The sequence below is a fragment of the Phodopus roborovskii genome, unplaced genomic scaffold, assembly GCF_943737965.1.
Source record: "Phodopus roborovskii unplaced genomic scaffold, PHOROB, whole genome shotgun sequence".
NCBI classification, from domain to species: domain Eukaryota; kingdom Metazoa; phylum Chordata; class Mammalia; order Rodentia; family Cricetidae; genus Phodopus; species Phodopus roborovskii.
The window spans coordinates 19,486,308-19,505,812 of NW_026126469.1; the positions used below are offsets into that span (position 1 = coordinate 19,486,308).

Below are 19,505 nucleotides of genomic sequence, written 5' to 3' on the forward strand. Positions count from 1 at the left end.
ACCTCAAGCATTCTGTCAGCTGCCAACAATCCACACGGTGAACAATGCCTAGACATCTACTTATTCCCTGTTATCTCTCAATTCTGAGGGGTGTTCATCAGCTGATCATATCTATTTCCTTCTCACTTCTTTCACATACAAGTAATTACAAGCAGATAGCAGACCAGAGGGAAAAGAAAAGCTTAGATAAGCGTATGATAGGCGACAGTGAGAAAAGACATGAGAGCTTGCAATGACTCCCGTCTAGGGCCTGGCTCATAGTAGACACTCAGTGAGTATGTACTGAGGTTAGTGAGTGGAAGGAAGACTTTTACAACCCATGCTTTCTCAGAACAAGATGCCTAGAAGAGACTCAGGGTGAGGACTACAAATCCATCAGAAGCAAGACGAGAAAAGACCTCAAGTCAAGTCAAAAAGGCCCCCAGACGAGTAAAGAACTAATGTGAACTGTTATACCCTTGATTGATCTCTGGCCCCAGGTAATACCCCTAAAGTTTCACCAAGATTCTTAGGAGACCAGAAAGCAGTTGTCCTGGGACTGAAGATATAGACAAGATGCCAGTCAATGGATCATTTAGAGAGCCAGAATAGGATGTGCCTGCTGGTTTGAGATGGTGGAGTTTATGTGGTATATATTTTCCAATATCACAGCAACCTAGAACTCAGGGCAGGAAAGAGTCTTAGAAACATAATCTGATTCAGTAGAGTCATTTTTTTTTTCCTACAACATCCCTTCCAGAAAACTGTCCTGTGTCCAGTGACCTGGCTAGGAGCAGAGAGCTGCTGCTGCTACTGCTGGACAGCTCCCAGGTGGGCAGGTTCTTCACTAGAGTCCTGATCCCTACCTTGTACTAGGGATGCACCAGTAAACTACCAGGATCCTTCCTCTTCTGGGCAGTGCCCCTGACCCAGTCAGGGACTGTTTCTCTCTTCTCCCATCTGTGGATGCTGCAGTGAGGCTCCTTTGACAGCACTCTGCCGGGTGTATGAGGCATCCCTGAACAGCAGACAGCATGACCAACCTTTCATTTCTAACTATCATGGCTGTGGCTAATCATCTTTTCTAAACAGTCCAGACCTTCCCACCTCTCAGTTCCCCTTCCTGTTCTGTCCTCTGATAGCTCCTTCAGTTTTGAGCTCCAGTACAGTTACATCTGCACTGTCCTTTACTAATTACCAGCTTGGATAATGTAGAGAAACACCTAGACTTCTACTTTCCTCAATATGTCTCCTCCTGCTAACTGTAAATCCTCAATGTGCCTGGCATATAGAGTCACTAAATATTTGCTAAATAATAAATAAGGGCACGAATAAATGACTACAGATCTGAGCACACCAACCAGCTTATTCTTTTCAGCATCCTGGACCATGACCCAGAATCAACAATTTCTTTTCATCGAAATCACCCACCTGATGTAGCTCCATTTCACACACAAGGCCACAACTAGGTGGAGGAGCAGCACACAAAGGACTCAGTTTTCCCACCACACGTCACGGTCTTTAGAATAATTCCATTGCAGATTCTGTACCCATGAGTGATGATGTGAGAGCATCCAGCCAACAGAAATAGAGAATGATTGGTGTGCACAACTGCTTGGTAGACGGCAGCCGCTGCCCACAATTCCAGGGAATACAGGTCCCCTTGTGGGGATACAAAGAAGTCACAGACAGTTCTTGCTACTGAAGATCACAACAGCTTTCCTGCCTCCCACCCAATGCACCCACTGGAAGCTGCAAAAAGTCCATGTGGCCCGAAAGGGGGGCACAGGCTGCCACTCGGGTGGGGGGGCAGAGAGTGTGTCCCTTGCAGATAGTGCTGCCACCTCTCCTTTGTTCTCACGACCTTCCTCTCAGCCCCTCTTGGGTTTAATCTTTTACCCAGCAGAAATCGCTTCCTTTCTTAATTGCTTCCAATCCATTTCATCCCAGCCGTTGCTTAACAAGTCAGAATGAAGGAAAGTGTGCTCTTCCAACTCTTCAGCTTTTATTCTAAAGAAAGGATGAGCCTGTCTGGCTGTAGGGATGTCATGAACACGGAAAAGGAAAAATGCAACCTTTGCTTCCCCTGGGAGTCTAAAAGAACCCCAGTAAATTGCTTCAGAGAATGCCTTGACTCACACCTAGTACCAGTGTGCTTGGGGAAGGCACTTTTTAAAAGCTGCTTAGCCCTAGCAGGGCTAAATTACCAAATCATACAGTACAATCATGGCTTATTTCGACCACCAACCACCTCCTTGCTCAGAGTCAGATGGGAATATTTCTTTCTCTCTACAGACCTCCAGGCTCTTTTATTCTCCAGTCACTGTCATGCACTTATACTCTAAAGGTTTTTTTGGTTATAACCCAAGGTTCTTTCACTGGAGTACAAGACCCCTGTGGATATCATCAAGAAAAAAAAAAAAAAAAGATCCTTTCCCACATTTGTTTGTTTATAGCCTTCTGCTCGGAGCTCTCCAGGGCTCACCATTCTATTCAACATGTGTCTTAGCATGTGACATTGCTCCTAAAACTCCTTTTACCACCTGCCCATCAACATCCACCAAGCCCTTTACATTTCCTTCCCTGGAGCTTCCTGGAATATGCTGCTTGCCTCACTTGACACCTGCTTCAAGAACTTAATCAGCACATTATTCAAAAATATCCCAGGTCTCCTCAAGACGACAGAGCAGAATTTAAAGCTCCTCTGACTAGTTTACTAATTCTCTCATAAAATGAAAATTCTGAAAGCCTAAGGCACCACTTCTTATATCCCACAACCAACACTCCACAGGCATCCACTATTGCTAAGAGAAAGAAAACAGCATCCCAGATAAGGGATGGGTACCAGAGCTGCAGTCAGGAGGGGCATGTCCCAGGCAAAATCTGCAGCATCCTTGAGAGCTCCTAGCATCCAATGTCAGCCCTATCCCTAAACATATGCCCAGACTGTTCCTAAAGGTTCTTGTGGCTCTTACATTCTAACTAGCCAAAGGCTTCTATCCTCCCTTCTCAAAGACATAGACCATGTCTGTGGCATATGCCTCTAGGGTGACGTGGAGACAGTGTTTCACTATCCTTCATTAACACCCTTTGCCCTGGAGGAGCCATTTATACCCCTAATCTCTCCATCAGTGAAACTTAATACCACATACGTATTACATATATCTATTGCACATGTGTATATGTATGTGTGAGTTTGAGTAATACATACAAAGTAAGATTCACTTGCTCTCTCAATAATCAAACATTACCTTCCCCTTCAAATATTACCTTGCTTGAGAAGGCAGGACTGTCACTGAACCATGTGCTACTCCTAGATGAGTGACTTGGAGAACGTATTTGCCCCCAAATCCAAGGGACATGCATCTATTCAGAGAATCTAAAAGTAACCTCTACTATGTAAGCAAAAGTGGGCTACCCGGAATTTTTACGAAAGTAAACAGCAGCTTCCCATTCCTCCAAGCAAGGCCAAGCTGTCTCCTGTGACAGCCCCACCCACACCAGTCCTGTAGCCTGGGATTCTCACCTCTGCCCACAGTTACCGCTTTCAGATGAGCCTCAGCAGGAACGATGGGGAAATGGGGATGTAGTGAACAATGGCTGATGATGTTCCAGAACAATTAGAGTCCAATCCAAGGGCCCCTGGCAGGCACATTGCCTGTCTCAACTCACTGGCATCAGCTCAGCTCCCCCGCCCTATAGACAGCTCCCCTTCACCTTACCTTGGCACGCTGGCCAAATACGTCACAAGTTTCCGCAGGTCTTCCTGTCTTATTCTGTCATGATTGCTTCGGGCAGGGAAGGTCAGGATGGGTCCACCTCGCTTATCACGCCCCCCTAGAGGGAGCAAGAGGAGGGAGTTTAAGAAAAGCATCCGGGAAAGTCAACTACAGATGAAAAATAATGTGTCTCAGTGTCAAAAGAATAGGCTGCGAAGTGCCCAGAGAAATAAGAGCAGTTAGGAGACAGACGAAGGTAAGGTGTGTGACTTTAGGAAAGTCTCTTTAGATTTCTGCTGCCTCATTTACAGGTGATAAAAGTGATGGTGGGTACATTGCAGGGTTATTATAAGGACCGGAGAGACAGCAGGAGGAGACCCCCTGTGAAATGGAGCATGCTCTGCATAGCTGAGATGATAAGAAGTGTTGCAACTTTTCATGTTGAGACAACAAGCTAGGCAAAAGTGCTTGCTCTTAGAAATTTAACCTCCAGTCATTTGTCTTTGCAGACTCCAGTGATGTGGGATCATGCTCCAGAAGCCAATTGTATGAGAGGTCTCAGAGACATCAGGACAGCATTTCAGACTCCTGTAAAATACACGGGAAGTTCTCTGCCCAGCTCAGAGGCCGCCTCTACCCACTGGCTGCCTGAGGTGCCACCTACTACATCTGATGGAGAAGCACACGAATCTCATTAGAAAGACTATGCTCAGGGTCTTACTAAAAAACACATGTGAAAAAAGCCAGGAGGAGTAAAACAAAATGGTGAACACTGCTTTTATTAGGACAGGCTTCAAGACGGCCACTGTTTCTTCAACTTTCCAAACTTCCTCTTTGTTATTATTGAATAATTTTAAAATTAATTTGTTAACAGACAGTAAAATTATAAAACAGACCAAGTTTCTCAGGGCAGGGGTCGAATGGGTTGAAGCCTAAGTGTAGTGACTACAGCATACTAACTTTGTACTAGTCAAAGGCTACCCTTCTCTGTAGTATGACCACAAATGGCCACCTGTTTCTCAAGTATCCACTAACATCCTCACAGTGGAGGCCAAAAGGAATTTAATGGGAGAAAGATGATAGGGTGGGTGCACATGGCTATAGCACCATAGCAATCCTAGAAAGAAGCCTACACTGGCTTGTATAGAAAATGACCTCCTATCTGACTGAGTGGCCCAGGTCCCTCCCAAGTGTGAGCTCAGGAATAATGTTTTCTTCTAGTCCAAGAGCATGTAGGTGTCCTTGGGAGGCTTGGCAGACAGTGAATCCAGAGTACCCTGAACGACAAAGAGACTTCAGAAGGAGCACACCAGGTGGATGAGTCCACAAGTAAAGTGCCTTCTGCATACATGGAGGACTTCAGATTCCCCAGCACCCCCATAAAACCTGACATGACAAGCTATAGCCCTAGCATTTGGGAAACAGACAGACTTATCATTCCCAGAACTTGGTGGCCAGCTAGTGTAACCACGAGTGAGTTAGATGAGATGAAAGCCCGTGTTTGAAAAAATACTGTAGAGAATAATTAAGGACATACTTGCTGTTGACCTCTGGCCTCTGTATATGCATACATGAGCATAAGCATCAAATCATGCATGCATTCTCCTCCCCCCCCCTCTCTCTCTCTCTCACACACACACACACACACAAAGTTGGAGGAGGCTGCAGGAAAGAAAGGATTAAACAAAATCAAGCCACTGAGCAAGACCAGCATCCAGGTCCCTCTACCCCAGCGGGATGAATTTGAGCACATACAGAGTTAAGCCATGGGTTCCCCAGCTCCAGGCCTTTCATATTCCTCACCCTAATTCTTTGTATTGATGATCATCTTGATCTCATCTTCCTTGGGAGAAGACCTTATCTCTCAACTGTAATCCATGATCTACTTGAAGAAAGGAACCAGAACAGGTTCTCAGAAGCTGGAAGGAATTCAGACATCCTTCTCTGCTAGCCTTGATCTCATCACCCTAGGCATTTTCACTCTTGGAGGTGTGTGTGTGTGTGTGTGTGTGTGTGTGTGTGTGTGTGTGTGTGTGTTTGTGTGTGTGTGTGTCTGTCTGTCTGTCTGTCTACCTGCCTGTCTACTGCAACTGTTAGTTTTCTCCCTGACCTCCCATGGACACTTTAAAAGTAGGGCCATGGGAACCTGAAGAGCAGATTCTCATGGGCAGAAGGTGGTTGGGAGGGTTGGTTGGTATGGTACCCCTGTCAACATGATACCAGTACTTTTCTTCCAGAGAAGGAGTTCAGAATCTCTCTGAGTAGCAGGGGCTCCAAAGGCGGGGGATTACCTCTTTTGTCTCCACAGGTGTCTCTTTTGTATGAATCAAGAGTCAAGAAAAGGCAGCAGAATCAATCCTATATTTTTCAAAATGGGAAAGACATCTAAGAATAAAGAGGAAGAGTAGGTATAGAGGAGGAGTGCATCATCCTGGAAAGCAGGGGACATGGATGAAATGAGGCCTCACAGTGGATGGAAGGATCTAGCACTCAGTTTATAGGGCTGCACCTTTTTCTCTAAGGCAGGATACAGCACCCAGGAGGAGAAGAAAAATAAGGACAAGTCATGGAAAAGGACAGCTAAGCCTGCTCAGAGCAAAATAAGAGACCAAAGCCACCTTTCAAGGTCAAGGTAGGCTTTAGTTACTGAGGAGAAAGCCACAGTTAGTAGAAAGCATTCCACGGGGATGGGGATGGTAGGAGCTTCAGAGACAGGTGTTGAGAGGTGGCATCTGCTCTGGGCCCCATTCTGTGATAGCAGAATAGAGCTAGTGAAGACTGTAAATGGGGTGGAGCTGGTGAGGGTGAGCACTTGCTCTACTATATCAAGCCATTCCAGAGAAGAGGGATCCTTTGTCATCTACCTCTGTCAACAAACAGGAGAAAACAGAAAAGTCAAAGGCAAGAGAACAAGACTACAGACAGACACAGAGGTCAAAATCCTGGATGGCCACAGTAAGATGAAGTTAGATTCTGGCATCCGGTGGCTGAGCATCCATGAAGTTGCATCACTGATAATTGAGATGGATATTGACATTAGAAGGAGATAAGCAGAGATGAGCATGAAGCTCCAATGCTAAAGTCATTGTTTATTAAGTGAGAGGAAACACAGCATCTTTAAAACATCACAGATGGTGGCATGATCGTTCATCAATAACACCATTCACTTGTGCAACAAGTTCTTGCCCTTTACCTAACTGTGAAGGCTTTGGTGGTAGAAGCTGTAGGATAAGGATTCAGAGAATGGAGGTGGGGTAGTTGGCTGTTGTAGAAATGTCAATGGCTCTCCTTCCTTGTAGACAGGAAAGCAGGGCTGGGAAAGGGGGAAGGCCCAAAGTGAGAGACATTGTTTCATTGACTAAAGTAGGGGGAGGACTCACACCCTGAGGAGGTACCAGGCTTCAGTTAGGGAAGCATATGGGAGTAGCGTGGGAGGGAGACACATTTCAGGAAGCATACCAAAAGTTGGATTCACATAACAATAGCTCTGCAATATTTTAATGTATTCACACACATTTTAAAAAGGAACAAGGTTATTTTGTAATTGGAAATGCCAGGTTAGACTAGATAAAGTTGGTTATTGTAGGATTTTACAGAGCCTTAAAATGCTAATATGTTTTGATGCATAGTCCAAATTGAGAGTTGGAGGATTTAATATTCAGCAATTCCCAAACTTCCTTTTTCATTTTCAAAGATCACCTTATGGATTGAAGCTTTGGGGTTCAGAGTATAAAAGGCTGTCCCCAATAGCATGGAGCATCAGTAGAACAGTGAAAAATGATGGCAAGGGATCCAAAACCAGAGCAGAATCACCAGGAGATAGCCAAAGGCAGGGGATAAGAGTGTAAGGAGGCAGTAAGCCTAGGGACGTAGTGGGTCCTACACAGGAGGGTTGAGTAGAAAGAAGAGATACAGGTGCTGTGACTGGGAGACCAGGAACCCAGAGCTGTGGGTCATGGAGAACGATGGGGCAGGACTGGGACAATAGAGGCACACCAAGGGACAGACACAGCCACTGTCACACACGCCCACATGCCCACGTGCAGAAGTGGTTGGGCTGCCCTGGCCTATTCCAGATGTCAGTTGTCATAGCAACATGCTTTCTTTCACCTGGCCAAAACTGAGATGCTGGCAGAAGAGGGCAGGCACAGCTAATGGTCCATTTCTCTGCCTACTATGCTCCTTGCTTTGCTCTCAAAATGAAACGCAACTGATACACTGCAATATTTAACTGGAGGGGGGGTTCTCTACTTGGTTTTATTTTTATGTTTTGTTTTCTGACTCTGAGTACATAGAATAAGTAATTAATTTTTTGTTTTCCTTTTCAGATGCAGGCAGGTATCATCTCCCAGTCACCCTTAGTGCCCTTCCCAGGCATGGGAGGGCAATGTTCCCTAAGCCCAGAAGCTCATGACAAGCATGGATGAGTCAGGCTCAGCTCATGCAGGCACACAGCGGTGAGTGGCAGACTGCCAGGCCCCTTACCTTCCCCAGGAAATTCCTACCTGCCTCATCCCTGACTGCTTTCCTGGAAAACTGCTTCCATGGGTCCCATAAAGGCAACTCCCTATCTCTTAATGGGCTTTCCCAGGCCTGGCTGGGCCCCACTCACAATCTAATTGACTGTACATAGGAAAAATAAGCCATAAATAAGGAGACAAGAGTCCCCATGTCAGAACATACTATGTCTGTGTCTTCACAGTCCCTGAAGGATGCTGAACAAGATGGTGTCAGAAGCCATGGGCTAAGTCAAAGAGGCCTCTGGAGGAAGGGAATACAACTTGGAGAGAAGAGGATCAAGGCACTTTTGGGAAGGAAAACATCTAGCATGAAATAAACAGGGGCATCAGCAGGATACCCAAGGTATAGGAAGGACATCATCTTAACTACGGGCCATAAAATTGAAGGAAGTCAGTTGCAAGCCTGTACTACGAGTTGGGGCTATGAGGCCTGGGGCATATCAATGCACAGATACCACCAATACTTCCACACATGCTCTTTCCACAATTCAGTAAGCACTCCAAACCCTAGTGCACCCTGAGACTTGTCACATACCGTCCGGCCTCTGCTGAAATCACATCACAGCTTCCTCCTGAAGGTTATTCTGCTGTGCCTTTCCGTCTTCAGTAAAGAGGGGCTCACTACCTAACACAGCAGGGCAAGGCAGCTTTTGGATCTCTGTTGTCTTAACAGCGACAACTGTGAGAAAATACCATTCCACCCACAGTTGTGGGTGCATGTATCTGACAGATGTTCCTGAGTACCTAGCACGTGCCCGTCTCCCTTCCCATACTACACTGACTAGCTGCCCTCTCTCCTCTCTGCTAAGGTGGAGACAATTCAAATATGGTTTCCCTTTCCACAGAGGAACCCCTTCTCTCCCTTCTCTCTACTATGGTTGACACATGGGCTGAGTCAGCAGTGCCTGTGGGGTGAGTCATTACACTATGGGAGCATGCTCACTCATGCCCTGTGGTCCCATGGCCATTTATGCAGACAAGACAAGGTCTCCAGAAATAAGGGCATGGTCTACAAGGTGCAGCACCAGGGTTCTCGCTCAAGGCCTCTGTGCTGCCCCCACTGTCACCAACCAGCTCAGGCCCAGGCTCTGCCAAGTTCTGATCCAGAAGGACTCCAGTTCAGCTGCCAAGTTTGTGACATCATGGGAAACAAGCATTCTACCTAACCAAACATGCATCTAGGTTCCAGTCAAACTATTTATAAGAAGCAGTAGTTGGCCTGAAGGCTGCAGATAGCTGATGCCCAAATTCTATCCTGAGAGGCCCAGGTGCATAAGATAGGCTGGGAGAGAAGTGTGGAATACATATTTGGAAATTACCATTCAGAAGACAAAACAACAAGCAAACAAACCAAGAACAAAACCTGAGAGTGCAAACATTGAGTTCCATGTGCTAAGAAAATAGATAAGGGGAAGTCTGTGACACACTAACAACAGATCAAACTCTGCAGAACATGTGGAGTGGATACTCTCTTCCTCCGGAAACCTGACACAGTGCCACAATGGTGCTGCCAGAGGGCAAATCAGGCAGCAGTGTGTGAGGTGTGTGTGTGGACCTGTCTGTTGTTGCAAGTGTCCTCTAGAGTCTCCAGGTGAGAGCAGAGCCCTCTGTGCCTGGCTTTGTAGGGAGGCAACAGCTGCTACAAGCCTAAATGCCAGAGCTTCTCCTCTCACAGGCTCACAGACATGAGTGCACACACACACACACACACACACACACACACACACACAGAGACAGACACTCATAGACACATGCAGACATACACACACAGACACACACATGCAGATACACACACACAGAGAGAGACAGACACACACACACACTGACACAGACACACACACAGACACACACTGACACACACACAGACACGCAGACATGCACACACACACACAGACACACATACAAAGACACACATACAGATATACACAGACACACACACAGACAGACAGACAGACACACACACACACACACACACACACACACACACACACACACAAAGCCCAAGGAACATTTTCAGATACCTACCAGACACAAAGGCCACTTTCTCCTTTAGGATGGGAAGGACATCAGAAGCTTTCAAACCATCATTCCGAAAAGATCCTGTGGGACCACAAAACAGAAACAGGATAAAGATATCTGCTACCGGTTAGGTCCCAAGGTCCCACTCTCAGTCTCCCAGATCTATCATCTGGGCTTGTGCAGGTCTGTAGCCCAGCCCAACACAGGGAACATCTCCACTGTGATGGGGTTAAAGTGTCTTCTCTTGCCCCTTTCCAAGAGAGAACAGTTCAAGTTATCCCCACCTCACACACTCACACACTGAGTACAAAACTCCATGCCCCAAGGACAGCATTGGAAGCCCTGTGGTTGCTGAGTGACTTAAATATGGCAAGATGTTTTTAAAGCATTGGTTGTGCCTCTAGGGCCTAGCACAGTGTCACACAGACAGCATGTAGTTCGTACCTGGGGAGTTAGTTCACTGATATCAAGGTAGTTTACAGAACCCTGAATGATATCTTCCTGCAGATAAACTATTACAATTAATTTTACACATGGGAAAAATAACCTACAAAAATCCAACAGCTGGAAGCAAAGTAAGGATGATGCCCACCCTCACTCCCCACGTCACCAGTCCTCCATAGAAACGAATCTCCTGAAGAAGTGCACTTTGTCTGTCTGGTCCTTTAAGTCTTACTTCCTGGTTTCCAGGGACTAACCAAGTTCCTATTAGGGGCCTGGAGGCAAACACCTGGAACTCACCAAATTTGGAAAAAGATTTATCTAGAAAAACTGTAGCCCTGAAAGGGCAACCCAGCCCATATGAGGAGTGTGGGCAAGAGGACCAGCTTTCACACATACACAAAACCCCATCACTGTGACCCTGGTAGTTAACTCCAGTGCCTCACAAGAACTCTGAAAGAGAGCCACCCACACCCACACCCTAGGAGCAGTAATTGGGGTCTCTGTTGTGTATCACCATTAAGACATCACACAATGGATCTCACAAGGAAGCAGCTCTATCAGCTCAATGCCAGGGGCCATGAATACCATGTTAGCATTTTTGTTCACACATTGTGAGGCCAAGTCTGATATCTACAAAGGAGAGTTGCATGCCCAGCAAGCTTGTCCCTACCTTCAGCCTCTCAACATCATATGAATTTTACCAACAAACCAGGACTTAGTTCACTGGCCCAGGGAAGAGGAAATTTCATGCACACCCAACCAAGGAAGAGAAAGAGGTGTGTCACCAAATGCCAGAGTCCAAGGTCAGAGGTCATAATCTAACCCCAATCACATTTCCAGTGTCTGATCATTTCATCTCTTTCTCCCTTTTCATGTTTCCCTGATGTAGTGAACCTTTTATTCAGCAATTACGTCTCTTCAGAAGCTGACACACACTATCTGATGCACAGTAATAGCAGGCTCACTGAGCAGCAGTGAAGAAAAACGGTAACACTGACAGAGAGGACTGACTTCAAAGCCCCAAGCCTTGTTTTATACCTCTCTCCTTAGTTTCTTCATACAGCAAGGCTCAAACCTTGTCTCCCACACCAACAACTATCACATCTCATGAAAGAGACTCATTAGCATCAATTACTACGAAATTTACAAATAGCTCCTATGACTTACTTTGTTTTTTTTTTTTTTTTCTTTCTTCCTCATGCAGCATGGAAACATTTTTGCCTCCCAATCACCTTTACCTCATGACCTTGCAGTATCAAAAAACGTATTTTTACAAGTGAAATATATTTTCCTCAGCTTTTAAATACTCTCTTTATATCAGTATGCACACTTAATTTCTATTGAAAAAATAATATAAAAAATAAATTCTATCCTGCCTTTTTTCTAGATTATATACAAGTTCAAAGTAAGCCAGGGCTAGTGATGCATACCTGTAACCCCAGCTATGAAGAGGCCAAGGCAGGATGGTTACAAGTTCAAGGCCAGCCTTGGCAATTTAGTGGGAGGATTAGGTATGTTATGTCCAAATACTCTCACCTGCAGAGATGGAGGCCCTAGTCTCATCCTTCTTCCTCTCTTCTAACTCCAAGGTCCAGGACCGAGAATGGCAAGCCATTCTTCCATGTAGCTAGTGATCATGGGCTCTGGTAAATGTCAATCTTGAGCTGGCCTCATCTATGATTCGCAACCTTCCATTTCCTGGGCCAGAGGCCTCCCCCAGCCAGTTCAGACTATGGCTGGACTATGTCCTGACTGTGTGCCCATCACAAGAACTCCCAAAGTACCCAGATTTACTAAACCCATTACAGGAAGTAAGCATTCCCAACAGCAGCAGCAACAAGATTTTTCACATCATAAAGGCATTTACTTGGGGGTCTTTTAAAATAGAAGTTCCCTTAGTGGCTTAAATCAGTTTTTCATTTGCCAAAAACTGAATTACAAATAACTTCTCAACAATACATGCATTATGTAAAGCCAAGTAGAGCTAAACTAATTAGCCGAGGGGCTTAGAAATTGGTGACCTTGCATATAAAACCTATTTGCACTGGCTGAAGAGCTTATGTATGAATTCCCCCAGGGCCCTTGTGAAACCAGCTGTTAGAATATATAATAAAGAGTAAGTTCATTAACTGCTGCTAACTCAAACAGGACAAATGAAATTGGAACATGTTTTCACTATCAGGTACACATGCTGGTAGGCTCCTGGTAAATGGTTAATAAATATTTGATAAAAGAATAAATGACTGAAAGTTACCCCTTCCCAAAGTGAGGTGTACGAGGTCAGTGGAATCACCTGTCATGTAAACACTAGTGATCCAAGTAGATGCTCTCCAGGGTGTCTCTCAGCTCTAACACTCTAAACCTTTCTAAGCTCCCTCTTCATATTTATCAGCCTTCACAATCAGATCACCATCAGAGCAACATGTTTTGAAAGGATGTATCGGAAGCAAATTCTTCATTCAGTCTCAGTGTGCTTTGTAAAACTAGAACAACTCCTCCCTGGCTTCCTGGCCCATTCTTTCTTGGGATCAGGTAGGGGCCAGAATTGCTACAGGTCAACCAGTTGCCGAAATGGAAGAAAAGTGACAGAAGAACTCTAAGTACACATGCCTTGCAGGAGGCAGCTTGCACCACAACTGCTATTTCTGATACTAAGTGTATCTGATAACATTATTAGCCTATGAACACTACACCAATGGTAGACCAGCTTTTTCCTTAAGAAACAGAAAATCCATTACTACCTCTATGGAAGGCTTGAGAAGAAATAAAAGTCCCTAACTCCTTGGAAGCCCTATATGGGAAAACAAAACAAGCCAACAGGAACCCTTGTGGACATGACCCAATGTGGGTATTGTGCTTTTTCTTAAGGACAAAGGCATGCTTGGCTAGCTTTCAGTGCTAAGCCCACCACATTCATGTCCTGCTGCTGTCAGAATTACAAGCCTGCTGTTCTGTTAATTAGCAAAGTTGAAACATTCTGCATCTATTAAGGAAGTAAAATTACCACCAGCACCCCCCCCCAACAAAACCCTTCAGTTCCAGTCTCCTCCCAGCCCTGTGTCTGCTCCTCATTGCCCTGTACCTAGGGCAACATGCTCACACTGCTGCCTGCTCCTTCTCACATTTTCCTTCTCACTGTTTCTCGTGTGTAAAACACCAATGGTCCTCACTCTGGCACCCAACCTGTACTTCTGGCCGTAAGAAAGCAGGGCTGGGCCTTATGCCATGGGCCCTGCCCATGGTTTCTTGGGCCTGGGAAAGCAGTGACTCCCTTAAGGAAGCAGAGTGCTTGGGCTCCATGCCAATCTCTTCCAGAAAGCAATCTTGATTGAAACAAACACAGAAACAAACAACTGAGTGAGCATTTGGTGAGTGTTCAAAAGTGTAAGCTGCCAAGAAACCCATGTATTGCTCTTTATTTTCTTTTGGTTTTCAGTCATGCTTCCACAATTTGCACTTATTTAAGAGTGACTGTGTAAGCTTTTTAATATTGCATCAAGTGGGTCTGAGCCCTATGACTCCACTAAAACGGCATACTTCCCAGTGCATCCTTCCCTTGCCCCTTCTTTCCTTCCATCCCATTGTATTCTGTGCAGGTGGTGTCCTGTCCCTTCTTAACAGCTCATTGCCCTATTGGCACTGGCATACCTATCTATCTCTGCTTGAAAGCCCCTGGACACCAACACCCACTTATTTGTCTTGGTTCTACCACAGTCTAATACAAGGTCTACCTAGCACATAATAAGTACCCAGCAAGGAGACTCCTTGTATGTATGAATGACTCCAGGAAGAAGGAAACATCAAAATCACACTCAAATCAGTATTGGCTAAATGAGCCCCTAGGGTGCTCAGTAGCAAGACAAATTTATTTTGTGCATCATGTAAATCAGTGACTTGTTGTCACTTCAAAAGGATTCCTAGTAGCCAGCCCTAGAGTCTTCCTCTTCAAAGTAATGGCTATTAGCTACTACCTAGGACTTGACAGAAATCTAGGATCTCAGGTCCCACTCAAGACCCATAAAATCAGAACCTGCATTAGAACAAGAACCCAAGTGACTCTAATCACACATTATGAGTGAAGTCAGCTTCAGAGAAACTGTCTTCATCTAGTCTAATCAAGGTTTTTGCTCTCAGCTCTAAGGTTCCTCTGTCTCCTACTGATCTACCATAGGAAGATTCTTCCCCATGCCCAGGGTTTCAGAGATTCAGGTCTTAGCTGTAATCCATCACTTACATCTCATGCTGTAATAAAAGATTACCCAGAAAATACATATTAATAATTCATCTTCCAGGCCTCTGAGACTGAAACATATCTTTTTTTGAAGGAGAGTATTTGTAAACCACTCTCATCCAATGCTCAGAATCTGGTACCTTAACTCATTCCCCCATGTAACAAATGTCTGATTTTCACAACAAAAATTCTGTTTCTTATTTTCTGAGATCTGTCAGCGATCATATTTATAAATCAAAACACCATCTTTTAGATGACCCTAAAAGACAGGAGAGCCAACCTACGCCTCTCTATCCCAGCTGGTCCCTGACCCACAAAGCCTTGGACACCAAGCAATGATGGACAAGGAAAGGGGAAAAGAAAAATGCTTACCCAGAGACCTCCCCCCACATCCCACAAGCACAGGGTACTCATTTCACAAAACTACCCCTGAGGGGCAGACCCACTTTCTGCCCTCTGGTAATGTATATCCTCAAATACTAAGTGCTATTCCCACACTAATCCTGGGTGTCTACCAGACTCTGAGGAAAAGATACTGATTATCTGATAATGACTCCATCCCCTAATCCCACCCTCCACCTAACCACACAGTATCCATGCTACCTAATAATGGGCACTGCCCATCACTGAGGTGCCCAAACAGAAACATAGGTAGCATCCTAGACATTCATCTCTCCATCACAGTTTTCAATGCAGGCCTTCAAATATGTTGACTCTACCTCCTGAATCTCTCTCAAATCCGCCATTTCTGTGTAGTTTCCCTGACCTCTCAATCAAGTTACACTGTCCCCAGCTGTACCTTATCATTCTTGAATGACGTCTATGTGTTTTCATTTCACTCCCCATTAACTGATCCTGATGTCTCTGGGAAAAGGACCTTATCATACTCATTGTTCTATCCCCACACCTAGCACAATGTCTGTCACACAAAAGGGACAGCCAACCTGAAACACACTGTTTCAGTGAGCTCAGAGAAGACCTGGAGGTGGATGGCCAGGACAGGCTCACCCCCAAGACTGGGGCTTGTGGACCAGGTTTTGAATAAGAGAAGGGCAGAAGACTGATAAGCAGGGACCCAGGCACTGTGCCGTGGATGGGAGAGTTTACTGTTCAATAGGAAGACAGAGCAGAGGGTATAACAGATAAAGCAGGGAGCTATGTAGTCTGATTCCCAGAAGTCACTCCTCAGAGAAAGTGCATGTGCATTGGGAGTCACAGAGAGCTGGGCTGAGCTGCATCAAGGGGCTGAGAAGGGAGGAAGAAGGGCGTTTGGCTGGTCCCAGAGGAAAGCTGTGGCTCAGAGCAGGGTTGTGCCCAGTAGGCTCTGACGTCAAGCTCCAAGTCACTCCTGAGCTGAGGATGAAGCCAAGGGAGATTCAGACACAAGGCTGATGGTACAAATCTCTTCTGATCTTTGCCCTAAGTTCCAAGAAGGTCCATCAGGACATTTGTTCCATGTTACTTCTGGAAGCCAGCCAGGCCAGGAGCAGTCTAGTAGCTTGTGTAAGACCCTGGGAAGATGCTTTATAGAACTGAATCATAAAAGGAAGAGACTTCCACATGGTCCCTCCCGTATAGTGAATAAATGGTTTAGGAGAAGACACAGTCTGTACCAGGGGCCAGGGTTAGCAAAGGACTTTATTAGTGGCAGAAGCAAGATGCCCATCTCCTTTATTCCATTTCCTAAGAGAGGAGAAGTGACAAGAGTGAGGATGACAAGAAAGAGGGCGAGAGCCGATGAGAAAGATAAGGCTGCACATGCAGAAATGGAGCAAGTAAGTACTTTTCCTCCTTACAGATGGGCATGAGCTATTGCTAAATAGCCTGTTGGAAAACCCCAGCAAATGTAAATATATTTCTTGGATCTCTCCTTAAAACAGCCACCACCGAGACAGGAAGTGTGTGCTGAGAGGAGTATGTCTGGCAGATCATGTAGCAAGGAAACAAAGCACAGCATGGAGTCCCACAGGCCTCTCCCCAGCCTCAGTAAGGCCCAGCCATCATCCTCATCCTCACAAATGTCAAACAGTGCTGGGGTCAGCCCGGCTCCCTACCCTGAAGGTATGGAGGGAAAAACAAAAAACAAACAACAACAACAAAAAGTCCTGCAGCAGAATCTCTTCTCTGGCCATGAAACTCCCAAGCAAAAGACAATCAGGGTCCTCTGCTAGCCTGATTTCAGGGTACACGGAAAGGAACACAATGGGCTCCTCTTCTGGCATTTGCTAAATGCCGAGTTTCCTAAACCTGAGACCAGGCCTTACACAATGTGAAGCAGTAGCCAGTTGCTCGTGATGATAACCAAGGTGGGCAGACTGTACACAAAGGAGAGGCCATGTTTATCTTCTCCCAGCTCTGACATACCCTTGAATAGAAGAAACACTTTCTGCACACTGAAGTGTAGCATGCCTTCCCTCGGCACCTTCTCTACCTTTCCACTACTCCAGGTTGGGCTGTCTCCTCCCGCCTCGTGCAGGTCATTCCTCACTGCCACTGTCCACTGCCATATCTGGCTCTCTTACTAGACTCACTAGATGCTCTTACCAGACTCCTGAGGGCAGGGCCCGCTGCTTACACAGGTGGCTTTAGTGCCTGAAGCACAGCTGGTATTAACAGCAGGGACCAAGCCCTTCAGACCCATAGCGCCACAGAGCCTTCCACACAGAGGCCCTGGCTGCTGCTACTACCTCTCCTGCTCACCCTTCTTGCCAATGCTGACCCCCACCTTCATCTTTCTCCTCCTCCCATGCTTCCACGTGAACTCTAATTGGAGCCAATTTCAATATTAACTTCTAAAGTCAATATTAGATATAAAGGCCTGGTTAATGGGCTACTTTTAAAAAGCAGAAATGTGTAATACTTGCCACTGCTAAATTAGCTCTATTAAAGATCACTTATAATTAGCACTTTAAACATGTGGGTAACACCTCTCTAAGCCCAGCTAATGAGCAAACTGTTTCTGTTTATTCTTCACAAGACTTAATATTATCTGGAGTTGAGACCTCAACTGCAATTCACACTGCCTCATTCTCCCTCCCTCCCTGAAAAGTTGGCATCCTTGAGTGCAAGGAAAACACCAGAATGTGACCACTTCAGAAGCACAACTGTTTATCCACCACTTCCCCTGTATTCTAACTGATCAGGTTATTTAAAGTGTTCATGCTACATGTATCATCATTGACCAATGCTTCTGCAAGGGACCCCCGAGTAACTCCGAATGTGAGGCTGCTAGTGATGAACACAAGTCAAGTATTGACTATTAGCATTATCTTTGCTATATATTTAGAGAGAGCTGAGAGGCCAGTGCTGTAGCAGTTCAGGCTTGCAAAAGACTTGCTCCTTTTGACTCCGTTCCCCTCCTGCTCCTCATCAAGAATATCAGTTACTGACTCTAAAAGCAAGCTCTGACTGAATCATAACAGAGGGCACTCAATCAGGAATCATAACCCGAAATGGCCCAGGGCCTCTCTAATGCCCTTGCCCCATGTCCTGAAATGTGGACACGATGTGGACAGCATCAAAGTAAACAAACTGATGACAACAACAATCCAGCAGCCACCTGGGAAGCTCAAGGGAAGAACCCTCATGGGGACTTCACAGAGCAGTCCTGATGGATGCTCAGGCCAGGGTTTCTTCCTGCCCCACCTCCACAGTTCATGTTACTTCCTGTGCCTGCCAGGGCCCAGGAGTGGAACACAGCAGCACAGACTGGGTCCAGGAATTAGGGTCACAGTAATAAGCAGGGTTATAGAACTGCAGTACAGAAAGAAGCAGATGAGGAGGGACACACCCAAGCCTCCAGCAGCTACAGGAACCTTGGCAGACCAAGGCATCATCCCTTTCCCAGGCAACTATGTCGCTGTCCTAGGTTCTGAAGTAATGTGTGATTGCTACTCCACATGGCTGCTGTCCAGGCTGTCCCAGAATATGTGAACCAAATGAGAAAGCAGCCCAGAAGACAGAGATGGTACGCTGTGTCCCAAAGATGAACATGTGTGATGAAATTCTGGAAGAACATGTTTGCTGCAGAGAACCAAAAGGCTTGGCTTGTTACTGCTTTCAATTAAGTGCAGAGACCAAGAAAGCTCTGTGAGGACACACATGCTCACACACACACACACACACACACACACACACAGAGAGAGAGAGAGAGAGAGAGAGAGAGAGAGATCACAGATCCCATTAAAATGACACATATCTGGATTTATAAATCAGTAAGTTAATCATATCCAAAGTGGGTGGGTTGGCCCTGAAACAATTCCTAGAGTTTTAAGCAACTTTTAAATCTCTCCTGGAGATTGTTGTAGCCACCTAAACATGCCTGATTAATTAAATTTAACATCCACTAAAAATGTCTATGTATAAAACAAGGTTATCATCACTGTGGGGATAATATAAGGTTCTTTTATTTTTTGTTTTTTCGAGACAGGTTTTCACTGTATTGTTTTGGAGCCTGTCCTGGAACTAGCTCTGTAGACCAGGCTGGCCGCAAACTCACAGACATCTGCCTGCCTCTGCCTCCCCAGTGCTGGGATTAAAGGCATGCACCACCAATGCCTGGCTAAGGTTCTTGATAACAAGGATTTTTTTGTT

At 45.6% G+C, this 19,505-nt stretch overlaps 1 protein-coding gene across 7 annotated transcripts in view; it reads right to left on the minus strand.

The window, feature by feature from the left end:
* Positions 1–19,505, minus strand: part of Kalrn (kalirin RhoGEF kinase) — a 503,507-nt gene that overhangs the window by 377,364 nt on the left and 106,638 nt on the right. For all 7 annotated transcript variants that reach the window (XM_051191394.1, XM_051191388.1, XM_051191393.1 and 4 more), the window contains exons 2-3: positions 10,244–10,318; positions 3,702–3,816 (exon numbers count right to left, since the gene is read on the minus strand). In XM_051191394.1, coding sequence (XP_051047351.1) covers positions 3,702–3,816; positions 10,244–10,318 — 190 coding nt within the window. The remainder of the gene's footprint in view (positions 1–3,701; positions 3,817–10,243; positions 10,319–19,505) is intronic.